This window comes from Chenopodium quinoa, unplaced genomic scaffold, assembly GCF_001683475.1.
Source record: "Chenopodium quinoa cultivar QQ74 unplaced genomic scaffold, ASM168347v1, whole genome shotgun sequence".
Taxonomy (NCBI): Eukaryota; Viridiplantae; Streptophyta; class Magnoliopsida; order Caryophyllales; family Amaranthaceae; genus Chenopodium; species Chenopodium quinoa.
The window spans coordinates 116,159-129,382 of record NW_018743987.1 but is presented as its reverse complement, the minus strand read 5'-3'; the positions used below and the strand labels follow the sequence as shown (position 1 = coordinate 129,382).

The window sequence follows — 13,224 nt, the reverse complement described above, 5'->3', positions numbered from 1 at the left end:
GTTTTATGCTTCAACATAAAACGCTGCCTCAGGCAGTGTTTTAAAGCCCATATACATATTCCAGTATAATTTGGCAAAATATACTAGTATATTTTGCCAAAATACATACCAACAGGTCAACAAGGTAAAACGCTGTCTCGGACAGCGTTTTACTTCTTAAATTTTTTTTTAAAAAAAAACTGGGTGTAAAACGCTGTCCGAGACATCATTTAACCCCAGAAGCTTAGTTTGGGAAATACTTTTCCCACGAGACTAATTTGGTAAATAATTTACCAATAAAGCTCAATTTGGGAAAAAATCCGAATTTCTGTCATACTTTTACTTCATTTTTATCTTTATTTATTTTGTTTTGTTTTGTTTTTTCTTTTGTTTCGTTGCAGCATGATATGTTCTTCATCTTTGTCATTTGTTTTTTTTTTTCATTTTTTCTTTTCCAATTTTTTTTATTTTATTTAGTCTTGCTTATTTTAGTCTAGTTTTTGTATTCTTTCGTCAATTTTGATGTACAATCGTCAATAGTGAAATATTGCTACCTTTTATTATCTCCCATGATTAATATTGTATCCAATAAATTTCAAAATGGAACCAATTGTATCAATATTTTTCTGACGCTATTTGAAACGGTTGGATTTCGTATGCATTACATATTGCATATTACTATTCAAACACTATTTATACCATTCAAACCCTATTTGACACTTTTTAAAACACTGTATTCACCATTATGATTAGTTTTGTCACTGACGTGAATTTAGATCTCTATTTTATTCGCTTTTTAGTTGTTTTGATCTAGTTTTGTATCTTTTTATCAATTTTTTTAATCGCCAATAGTGAAATAATACGACCGTTATAAGTGTAAATTTGTGTTTTAATTTAATAGGGTAAGATAGTTTAAAAGTTTATATTTTTATACTTTTCAAGGTTACCCGATTAAGGGAATAATTTTTACTCTAAACCATGTCAACTATATATATATATATATATATAGTTTTATGACTTTATATAATTTACCTTACTTTATACTTTTTTTAGTAAGGATTATTCACTACAAGAAAAAGGGGAATTAGCAACTGATTTTTGCGACTACCATAATAATTAGTCGCAAAAAATATTTTTGCGACTGAAAAAGACAAATAGTTGCAAATTTTGCAACCGATTTTGCAGTAGTTGCTATGCGGTCACTAATTAGCGAATGATTTTTGCGACTACCATAATAATCAGCCGCTAAAAGAATTTTTGCAACTGAAATAGATGAGTAGTCGCAAAAATTGCAACCGATTTTATAATAGTTGCTATGCGGTCGCTAATTTGCGACGCTCTTATAATAATTTGCGACTAAATTGTAGTTGCCAGTGTTAATAATTTTGAAATAATTTTTTTTTTAAAAAATTGCACTACTATTGCAACTAACACTGTAGTCGCTACTATTTTTTTTAAAAAAACTAGTCGTTGAAGCACGCGCTACGCGCGTGCCCCTGACGGTAGGATAAGTAAATTTCGTGGATGTGCTTGGGATTTGCAATATTCGTGGTTGGTTTAAGTTTTGTTATAGCTTGGATACACAAATTTCTAAGTAATTGGTAGGAATAGTATTAAACATTAAAGTTTCAGGTGTGTACTGTATTGGATAGAATGAATTTGATATATGTTTAAGAAATTATGTCAAGGTAGGTGCTCACTTTATTATAAATAGGTGAATTCAAGTTGGTTTACCAGAACGAAAAAATGATTACCAATTATTGTTGTTCCTTTTTTTTTTTTTCTTCTGAAATTGCAGGTTTAGGTTCACCATTCTACAAAAGGCATCATAAATTGTATAAGTTGCAAGTCTGAGTAGTATTGGTCAATAACATTCTTGTTCTGCCTATGCAGAATAAAAAAATTAAAAAACAGAATTATCAGATAATGCTAAAAGAAATGTTAGCATACTCTGATGCGGCTATGCTAAGTGGAGGGGTGATGGGGTTGCAGTTCGTGATGACAAGGGTGTCTTGATTGTTGTTGATGTCTGACGGGTTATAGGGGGTGGAAGTGTAGTGTTGGTTGAGGCTCTTGCTGCAAGACTTGGTATCTTAGCTTGCTTGTTGAACAACTGGGTCAGACGCATATAGAGTTAGAATGTGATGCTTTGGAGCTTGTGAAGGCTATCTGCTCGAAGAAGTATGGTAGAAATCCTCTTGATTTGGTGGTGGAAGATATTAATTTTCTTATGAATGATTTTTTTCTTTTCTGCTTGTTGTCATGACTTAAAAATAAACTACACTGTTTTAAGGTTTCCAATGGTTTTCTATGTATTCAAAAATGCTCGGGTTACAGCATTTATACAAGTTCTACTTGCCTAATTGGGCTACAATTGCGGTCTGTAATCACAGCCTGTAATCACTCTAAGAATCAGAGTGATTTGATTTAATTATCCTAAGTATAGAAAGAGGAGAGATTTACAGAACATTACAGAATAGTATAGAATATTCTGGATTTCTAACACTCCCCCTCAAGTTGGATGGTAGGATCTCTAACACCCAACTTGCTCAATGCTTGCCCAAACGCCTGTGTAGAAACAGCTTTAGTTAAGATATCTGCTAGTTGATCTTCTGATCGAACAAAAGGTAGAGTTATCACTTTTCCATCTAGATGGTCTTTGATGAAGTGTCTGTCAATTTCCACGTGCTTTGTTCGATCATGCTGGACCGGGTTTTCAAATATGCGTATGGCAGCCATATTGTCGCAGTACAACTTACAACTTTTCTTTGGTGCATACCCAAGCTCCTTTAGGAGTTTTATGATCCATAGCACTTCAGTAATTCCTTTTGCAATTCCCCTAAATTCTGCTTCAGCACTCGACATAGCAACTACCTTTTGTCGCTTACTCTTCCACGAAACCAAATTTCCACCCACAAAAGTCAAATAACCAGAAGTCGATTTTCGACTGTCACGATCTGCTCCCCAATCTGCATCTGTAAAGGCGTGAAGATCTAAATGGCCATGGTTCTCATAAATAACTCCCTTTCCAGGAGTCCCTTTTAAATACCTCAGAATCTGGTAAACTGCCTCAAGATGCTGCTTCTGTGGTTTATGCATGAATCTGCTAACAACTCCAACTACATAAGCTAAATCAGGCCGAGTATGAGACAAATATATTAGCTTTCCAACGAGTCTCTGGTACTGCGTCTGATTTACTAATTTAGCTCTTTCAATAATCTGGAGCCCATGGTTCATAACCATAGGAGTGTCGGCTGGTTTACAGTCTATCATACCTGTCTCTGTCAAGAAATCCAGGATATACTTCCTTTGAGATATAAAGATACCCCTTTTTGACCTGAGTACCTCTATTCCCAGGAAATACTTAAGATTTCCAAGATCCTTCATTTCGAATTCCTTGAAAAGTTTCTCCTTCAATTGCTCTATTTCTTCTGTATCATCTCCTGTTATTATCATATCATCAACATATATGATAAGACAAGTAATTGCAGTACCTCTTCTTTTGAGAAACAAGGTATGATCTGCATTGCTTTGTTTGTATCCGAACTTCTTCATTGCCACAGTGAATCTTCCAAACCACGCCCTTGGTGACTGTTTCAGTCCATACAAGGCTTTCTTCAGTCTACAACCTTCACCTTTACCAAAGCCATGTGAGAACCCTGGTGGAGCTTCCATATAGACTTCTTCAGAAAGATCTCCATGAAGGAATGCGTTTTTTACATCGAACTGATACAGGGGTCAATCTTTGTTCGCTGCAACTGAAAAAAGCACTCTGATAGTGTTGAAGTTCGCTACTGGAGAGAAAGTTTCATCATAATCTATCCCATAAGTTTGCGTGTACCCTTTAGCTACCAGCCTTGCTTTATATCTTTCAATGCTGCCATCTGCTTTACGTTTTATTGTAAAGACCCATTTGCAGCCTACGGGTTTTTTCCCAGTAGGTAGGGTACACTTTTCCCAAGTCTTATTTCGGACCAGTGCATTTATTTCTTCCTCCATAGCTGATTTCCAGTTTTTACTTCTAAGAGCTTCTTCTGTTGTGGCGGGAGTGCTTTCAGAGTATAAGGCTGCACTGTAGCTCTTTACTCCTTGGGATAGATTTCCCTCTCCTGGCTTGCTCACAGGATATTTTGATCTTTGGGCTTCAAATTCTGGATCATACCTCTTGGGAGGAACACCTCTTGTGCTCCTTGGTGGCAACTCATACCTGCCATGTACAGGACTCAACGACTGATCTTCCCTTGCACCTGGTACTACATTTTCACTTTCAGAAGGTACATTAGTAGATTCAGGTGACCTAGACTCAGAAATATGGCTCGATTCTGGTGTACATACCTCTATTTCATTTTAAACTGGAGACTCAGACATGTTTGGATTAGTAGGCATGATATTAGGAAGATCGAGCTGTATAGTGTTATCAGTTGCCTCGGCGGTATCGCCTACCTGTTCTTTTGGGTCAGGAACATTCAGTTCTGGATAGACCAACCAGCTTAGATCCTCACTAGGGCTCTCCCCCTGAGATCGAAGGTGGTGATAATAAAATTCTGTTTCGACAAAGTCACAATCCATAGTAGTATACAATCGGTTTGCAACTGGGTCGTAACAGCGGTATCCTTTTTGGTTAGTTCCATACCCCACAAAGACACACTTGACAGCCCGTGGTTCTAGCTTATTTCTATTCCGTTTGGGTAGATGTACATACACAACACAACCGAAGACTCTAGGTGGTAATGAGTGGGCAGTAGGAACACTGACATGGTTTTTAAGGGTGTCTAATGGAGTAGAAAAATGTAGGCTTTTTGTAGGTAGGCGGTTGGTGAGGTAATTGGCTGTGGAAATGGCCTCAGGCCAGTAATAAGCAGGAACAGAAGATTCTATCATCATGGCCCGAGTCATTTCCAGGAGAGTTCGGTTTTTTCTTTCTGCTACTCCATTTTGTTGTGGAGTGTCAGGACATGTGGTTTGGTGAATAAGGCCATTTGTTTGGATGAAGGTTTCCATATCAATGTTTTTATACTCGGTTCCATTATCAGACCTGAGAATTCTAATTTGGGTTTGAAATTGTGTTTGGGCCATTTTGTAGAAGGAGACAAAGGTGTTAAAGACATCAGACTTATTTCTAAGAAAATAAACCCAACTCATCCTAGTGCAATCATCGATAAAGGTAACATAATATAGAAAACCATGTTTATTAAACTCTGGAGCTGGACCCCATACATCTGAATGGATTAAAATAAACGGTTTATCAGTTCGACTCGTTGGATAAAAATGTTTATGACTCTTTGCAACAATACAAGCCTCACAATCAAAAACAAAATTCGAACTCGAAAGGGAAGGGAAGAGTTTTTTTAAATACCCAAGAGACGGATGACCTAAACGCCTATGCCAAGTCCAAAGCTGTTGTTCAACCGTCCCGCGAACAAGCGCTGCTTTACCATGTTGAGGCATCCGAGTAACATAATACAGTCCGCCTTCTTCAGTACCATGCCCAATAATCTTCCTTGTCCGAGAATCCTGAACAGTACATCCACGAGAATTCATAAGAATAGTACAGTTTAAGTCCTTTGTCAATTGGCTAATAGAAAGTAATTTATGGGATAAGTCCGGTATAAAGAGGCAATTAGGTAGTTTGATGTTATCAGAAATTTTGACAACACCCGACCCCTTTGTTTTAATTACCTCTCCGTTGGCTGTTTGTATATGGTCCTTTTTTGATGTATGGATTTTTTCGAGATCGTTGATATCAAAAGTCATAGTGTCTGTTGCTCCACAATCGAAAATCCACCTATTATTTTTATTGGGTTTGCACATTAAGCCAACAGATTTTTTATGAGAGTTTGAATGGGTAGGTTCACTAAATTTCTGTTCTAAGTCCACATGCTCAATCTGTTGTTCTAGGTACACGGTTTTGGGCTTAACACAAATGGGCTGAAATGAATTTTTAAGAGGTATACTCTCCTGATTTTTGTAGTCATATAAATAGGAGTCTAAGGTTTCATCCTTCATACCTTCTTCTTTATTTTCTTTCAAACCTGATTTTGTAGCAGTGGTGGCTGTTGCTGCCGTTACTCCTCCTTCACCTGCTTCGCCGGTGCTCAGAGCTGCCTTACCGGTACTACCTCTTCCTCCTTTCTTCTTTCGTTCAGTCCACCACTCCGGGTACCCTATTATTTTGAAGCACCCATCCTTGGTGTGGCGAGTACCGCCGCAATGAGTACACTTGAGTCCCGATTTTTCATCTTCTCGCCGGAAAACCGGTTTCTCTGCCCTTCCTTTGGCCGCAAAACCACTGCCGATCTCCGATGATTGGGTAGATGAGGAAATCGGGGTGGTTGTTCCGGTTGATTTCATGATTCCGCGGCGAGCCACTTCTCTTCTGATGGTGGCGAACACCTCTTCAGGGGTTGGAAGGGGTTCTCTGTTGAGGATGTCCCTCCGATCTTTGTCGAATGAGTCATCAAGTCCGGCAAGAAATTGGTATAACCTGTTGTTCTGGGTTATTCGATTAAAGGTATTTTTGTCATTTGGGCTAGTCATTGGATTAGGAACTCTTCTATCAATTTCCTTCCATATTGCTGTAAACTTGCTATAATAGACCTCTACTGGGTCTATCCCTTGCTGCATCTTGTTTGCCCGGACCGTAAGGTCGAAGATTTGGAGTCCGTCTTTGCTGCCTCCGTACAAAGTTTCAATCCCCTTCCACAAGTCTCTTGCGGTTGGGTAATCCAAAAACTGATTTTGCAGTTCTGGATCAATGTTTACGATAATCCATGACCTTACCAACGAGTCCCGCTGAGTCCATCTGGTGTATTCTGGGTCCTCAGGCAGCGGTGGTGAGGCTGTGATATGACTGAGCCTCCCCCTGCCTTCGAGTTCCAACTGCATCAGTTTGGACCATTTCATAAAATTTTTATGGTTTAGTTTTTCTGGGATTTGGATGGGTTGATTTGGAATGTCTGTGGTTGTTTTAGTGGTGTTTAACTTTGATAAAAGTTGCATTAAAGCTTCCATGGTCACTGGTTGTTGTACAACCTCTTTGCTGTCTGTTTCCATGGTAGATGATGTTGCCTGATCGTCTCCGATTACCGGAAAAACGAACCTGGCTCTGATACCAACTTAAAAATAAACTACACTGTTTTAAGGTTTTCAATGGTTTTCTATGTATTCAAAAATGCTCGGGTTACAACATTTATACAAGTTCTACTTGCCTAATTGGGCTACAATTGCGGTCTGTAATCACTCCTTAATCACAGCCTGTAATCACTCTAAGAATCAGAGTGATTTGATTTAATTATCCTAAGTATAGAAAGAGGAGAGATTTACAGAACATTACAGAATAGTATAGAATATTCTGGATTTCTAACATCATGTGAAGAGAAATAAGAACGTTGTAGCGCATCTGTTAGCTAGATTAAATCCATGTAATAGGGTTGAGCAGGTCTTTCTGTACTCCTTTCAAGGATTAGTTGACTTGACGGAAATTTATCTTTTGTAATATGGCTGTGATGTTTAATAATGGTTCTCATATTGCTTTAAAAAAAAAAGGCTAGCAAAGGGGAAATAGTGTATCAAATTTAATAAGAGGGAAAATACATGAACCCGAAAGCATAATGCTAACTTTATGATAGACAGACAAAAGTGAAGTGAAATATATACAAAAAAGAAACAAGTAATATAGATAAGTAATGAACTGATGTAGTCTTTATAACAGATTGAAAGAATAAAAGTTTTTTAAGTAACAATAACTTTGAACTTGGACCAGAAAATATAATAACATACTTTATATTATAAGTGGGTAACCTGATTTAAGGATACAAGTTCATACATCATAGTCATCTCATAAGGCTCTACCTCCCACCATTACTATGTACATTGCAAAAGATTTAAGCTGTCTTGAAATACGGTGTCTAAGACACTACAGCTACTGCATACCAGTTTTTACTACATAGCCACATCACTATATACGTGCTTGATGTTTATAGGGAACATAGGATGCGCAAAATGTTCCTTTTAAACACCCAAAAGATATTTCGTATCTAGCAAATTAGCATACCATAAGTGATTAAGGGTAACATTTTAGAAACAGAAGATGTTGCATATCTATATACTTTAAGCTGTTTCATGGGTAATTGAGGATGCTTGTAGAGGACTATTTGTTCTCAGAAATTTCCATATCAGTAGTCTCTTCAGAAAGGGATGTTCGGAGTTTCTTCCTAGGAACATGGTCCTCATCACCTGTTTCTTGGTGCAGATCAGCAGACGTTGCCTCTTTGTTCTTGTTCTTGACATTGGTTCGTGTGCGAGCAAGTTTGGTCCATGTAGGAAGGTTAGTGCTTGGTTCCGTTGGTTCTGAAATTGTAATTCCTTTGCTTGATGGCTGTATTGGAGCATCAAAGCAATCTCTGTCGAATTCTTGAGAAGCTAACCTGAACTCTTGGAACTGAGCTATTTCAGCAAGAACTGCATCATTTGCTGATGTAGTGTTTTGGCTAACATCAACATTGAGCTGAGGTTCAGAAACAACAGGTGCTTTGCCATGAGCCCTAGTTTTGGTCCTGAATTCCTGTTGCAGACTTGTGATCTGATCAGTAGATGATGAACCTGGAATCTGAGTATGTGTTTCTGTATCCTCTAATTCAATGCTTTTGAGAGTTCCAAGTAGCACACTGTTTATAGCTAATTCGTGAGTAGGGGTCACTTGGATGTAGAAAGGTTTAGTGGAAAGTGTTTCTTGTATTGCTTTGAAAGCTTCCCAATTCCCCTAAAATGTTAAAGTAGCATACAGATAGTAAGTCAAGGATAGTTGATTAGCATACCATTCAAACTGTTTATATGAAACAGCAAATAAACTTTAAAATAAATAAATAAATAAAATAACAAAGGGTGAATTATGCAGTAAAAGCTTTGTTATACCATTAATCAGCTTATCTTACTGTGACATGTATACTGAATCAAACTATTGTAGTGTAAATAAAATTATCTACATTTCAAATAAAGTTGCAAACAACTCGTGAGCACAACATTGATATTTATTCTTACAGTGGTTTTGATATGGTAGATTTGAGTTGCTAGTACTTAGAAAAGCTTTTTTGTATCATCGTTGAAGGTTGTAAATGACATTGTCCCACTTTCATCAGCAGCATCAAAATTGAATGTGACTCTGTAAAAGTATACATTAGAGTAAGTCGGAATTGCTGGATACATTTACAATGTCAAGGATAATACATGGATAAGGTTTAGTAATCTACTTGTGAGAAGACACAGTGTCTCCTTTTTTGCAAGAAATGCAAGGAAAGTGAGTTCCAATAGGGAGATGTGTTCTCTTTGCACAACCAAGGCAACCAGTGTATGCATTAACCTTTTGCAAGTCAGGTTCTGGTATAGTAACTCGAATCCAAGCTATTTCATCGGGAGTTGCATTTGCTGCCTGCATTAATTTAAACAAACGTGTATTAGACATCCTGTAACTACTATATTAGGGTATGTGGAAAATAAATAATATGTTAGTAAGAAATGTAAATTACACTCAAGTATATTATCGGTAAGATCTCTATCAAAACATGGAGTTAGAGTCAAAGACTTATACCCAATTGGATTTAAAAAGCACCAAAAATGCAATTTTAATAGCAATATGACGTCTAAAATCAGCAAAAATGCACTGAATTTAAGAATGAAAATGAATTCAAATTAAGTGTATATCAATAAAGTAAAATGTACAAATCATTAAAAATTCAATCCCAAAAACATGCACTTTAATCATGTAGGTGAATTTATGAAAAAGCAACATGCCCTATTTCAATCATAGTAGTTTGATAATCACATTGTTTATTTAGTCAGCATATACTGAAGTTATCCTGGTTCAGTTTTTTTTTTTTTTTTTTTTTTTTTTTCACTGAGGCTGAAATTGCATTGTTGGCTGCTTAAAACACGTCCAATGAAAATTGCTAATTTGTGAGCACGACATATTTCTCAATCACTCTGAGTGTAAGTAATAAAGTGAGAACCTTTTTGCTTCTCAGTTCAGCTATTGTCACAATTTTTTTTTCAGTGCTCGGGTATCTAACATTCAAAATCCTTTCTTGTCTGTCTAGCAGGACATGCCGATACAATGTGACCCTGAAACAGAAAGCAAGCCTGAGTTAGGTGAATATTTTGACAAGGTATGATTTAATATTGACAATAAACTCTATGCACTAATTACCATTCTCGAAGCATGTCTGCTCTTGGTCCTTTAGGATTTATAATAATTCGAGTGGACATAGTTGTACTCAGAGTGAATCCTGTAAGCAAGTGTAAGAGTGATTAGATATTTGGTTTTTGATATTAATTATACCGTAAAGGATAACTAATAACTTTACCCCTTGTATGGCGGGTCTTGAGTGCAGTGAATCCCACAACATTGAATTTTTCAGCCCAATTTTTCATAGCGTCACAAGGTTTACCAGTAAGATCATTCCATGCTGAAATTATGATAGCATGGTCTTGGCTGATTCACCATACATTACATATTGTTAGCTTTTCAATCTCTCTTTTTTTTTTTTTTTTTTTTTTTTTTTTTTTTTTTTTTGTGTGTGTGTGTGTGTGTGTGTAAAAGGTAAAATATGCTAGTATCTTTTGAAGTTGTAGTTAGTTGTACCTTGTGTCAGTGATAGAGATTTCACGAACTGAACTATCACGACCACAGATGTTAGGTATTAGTCGTGGATCCTCTTCAACAAACAGAACCACACCGTCACCAACTATGTCTGTTTTATAAAAAAGAATGACTTGAAATAGCATAAACTATAGTATAAACGTAAAAGCCGCAAACAGCAACATAAATTTCCCTTAACAGATGAATACAAATCATTACCATATCTGCCATTTGGATCAGGTGATCTTGGAATAGTTGACAAAGGCTGATATTTAGGCTCAATCGGAACAATTTCTGGATTTAAACGCTGGATAATAGTCTGATGCCCAACAATCATTTGGTATGCAAGTTCTTCAAGGTTGATTTTATACTGATCTTCTACAGCATTTATAGGAGCCTTAGATATTCGTACTGGCCAGTTGGCTTTAGAATTTCTTCATATGCTTGAATTTGGTCTCCAAAAAGAGCACACTGCATCTTGTTTTTCTGTTTAAGTTTGTAGTTTAATTAATAATCACATGATTCTTTATAAAGTGTTAAAATATGTCTTTGTAATAAAATGAAAGGCAAACTACAATGAGCATACTATTGAAACACAAGAGTGACTTAGTTTGTGATATAAGTCTGCTATCAAACTTAATATATCCATTACTTTTAACGTGAATCCTTTTTCTTCTGGTACTAATAACAGTAAACATAGTTATAAAATGATTTGTGCCTAACAGGTAATCAAACTAAACAGAAGGTAATGACAGACTGCATATAATTTTGTAAAACAAAACTTTAACAAAGAATAGTTACCTTTTCATCCCCAAAAATGATTGTTTGAAATGTCACACCAGGTTTTTTGGGTGAAGGTTAAGCTCTGCCTTTTTCAACCATAGTCACTTTGACCTTGTAGTCTTTACTTTGATTGTTAACTTCGTCTAAGTAAAGAGGTTACAACTTCATTTTTGGAGGTGTATTCATTGTCTGTACAGATTTGTTCAGAAATATGAAATAGTTAATAGACTGACAAGTTAAGACTTGGCTACATAATACATGCCGTAAAAAGTAATAAGCAATTGCATCCAATTATGATATAGAGTATAGTCTATCAAAAGATCTAATAAGGAAAGTTATGTTAAAACAAAAATATTATAACTGTCAAGTTGCATGAAAGAATCAGGGAAAAGGCAGACAAAGAAAAGTTCATATTGTACTCAGATTTAGCTTAGGAATTTCTTTTTTAGCACACAATCTTTTTTAGGAAAGTTTTCATAAATAGCATGCAACTGTAATTATGGTACACATTCTAAATAAAATCGTATAAATAATGTATGCACAATAGTTGGGGTAAAGTTTAATAAATGCAGAAATTGACAGATTACAAAAAGTGTAGGTAATAGTCGAAGAAAATGGGATAATGTTAAATACAAGGGCCTAGTTTAACAAACAAATAAAGCAAGAATACCGGTAAAAGTGTTTTTAAATAAAACTTTTTTCATAGGAAAATAAAGCTAAGCATTTCAGTGATAGTAACAATTACAGTTGCAAAACCAACGAATGAATTCTCAGACAAAGGAGAAAGTATACCTTAAAAAGAATGGAATGCAGAGAATGAATTGATGCTCCATAAAGAAGATTATGATTGGGTATTTATAGCCAAAGTCTGTGTAGAAGTTAACCTAAACCTTTTAACATTTTTACTGTTGTGAACAGTGAAATTACTTTAACTATCCTTGTATTCGTACATCTAGAAAGCACTTTGGGTAAGAGTTGTGACTAAGTATTTTTTTTCTTGGGAATTAAGCAAAAAGGAAATAGTTTCTGTGGTTAAAGCAATAATGAAATACTTTTTATAAAAAAAACCAAATACTTTTTTATGGTTAAAGCAGTAATCAAGTACAACAACTAAGATTATTAAATAATAAGTTTATTGTAAACAGTAACTTGACTTGTAATGTGTAGCTGTTCCTATGAAGCAACGTGTACTACTATTTAAATATTAGCAAAGATGATTTCATTGTAAAATATGAATGTTAATGGTGATTGTGTGGGCTAGACTCTACGAAGCCCATTTATCATAAGAAACACAGTCCAAAACCTCAAGTTAAAAAATCCACACGAAATTTTATTGTTGTTAGGTATATATGTTAGATTAATTATACTATATGTATCCTAGGCTTAATATTATGCAATAGACTATGAATTAGTAGACGGGCAAAGATAATTGCACTAACTTTAAATAGAAATCATATATAAACCTTGAACAACTATAATTGAATGTGTATCCATCTCTTTGTAATCTGACTATTAGGAGTAGAAAAATGGTGCCCTGCATTAGATGAAGAGTGGTTTCTTTGGCCCAGCAATGAGGTGTCCTGCGTTAGGTGAGATAGCATCAGAGATTATGGTGATTAGATTCTGAACCTCTTCAAATCAAAGTGAAGCTTTAACATGCTCACATGAAGTGACTTACATATAGAATTAACATCAAGTGATTTGAGCAAGATCTTTGGAAAGCAGATGGTGGTTACATGTTTAAGGTCACACCGGTGAGGTACTAACATCCAAATTTGAAGGGCTATAACCTAAAATAGAACTTTACGCAAGGAAAGGGATTCCTCCAT

The 13,224-nt window shown here is 35.8% G+C and overlaps 1 protein-coding gene across 1 annotated transcript; it reads right to left on the bottom strand.

Annotated features, from left to right (window-relative positions):
• Window positions 1–8,620: 8,620 nt before the first annotated feature.
• LOC110690105 lies at window positions 8,621–11,960 on the bottom strand. Its single transcript, XM_021866931.1, has 8 exons — window positions 11,414–11,960; window positions 10,616–11,098; window positions 10,338–10,465; window positions 10,181–10,259; window positions 9,984–10,095; window positions 9,228–9,406; window positions 9,019–9,139; window positions 8,621–8,740 (listed from the first exon to the last, which is right to left on the bottom strand). The coding sequence occupies exons 2-7, from the start codon at window positions 10,756–10,758 to the stop codon at window positions 9,055–9,057; spliced, it is 726 nt and encodes a 241-aa protein (XP_021722623.1). The 5' UTR covers window positions 10,759–11,098; window positions 11,414–11,960; the 3' UTR covers window positions 8,621–8,740; window positions 9,019–9,054.
• Between the last annotated feature and the right edge of the window lie 1,264 nt (window positions 11,961–13,224).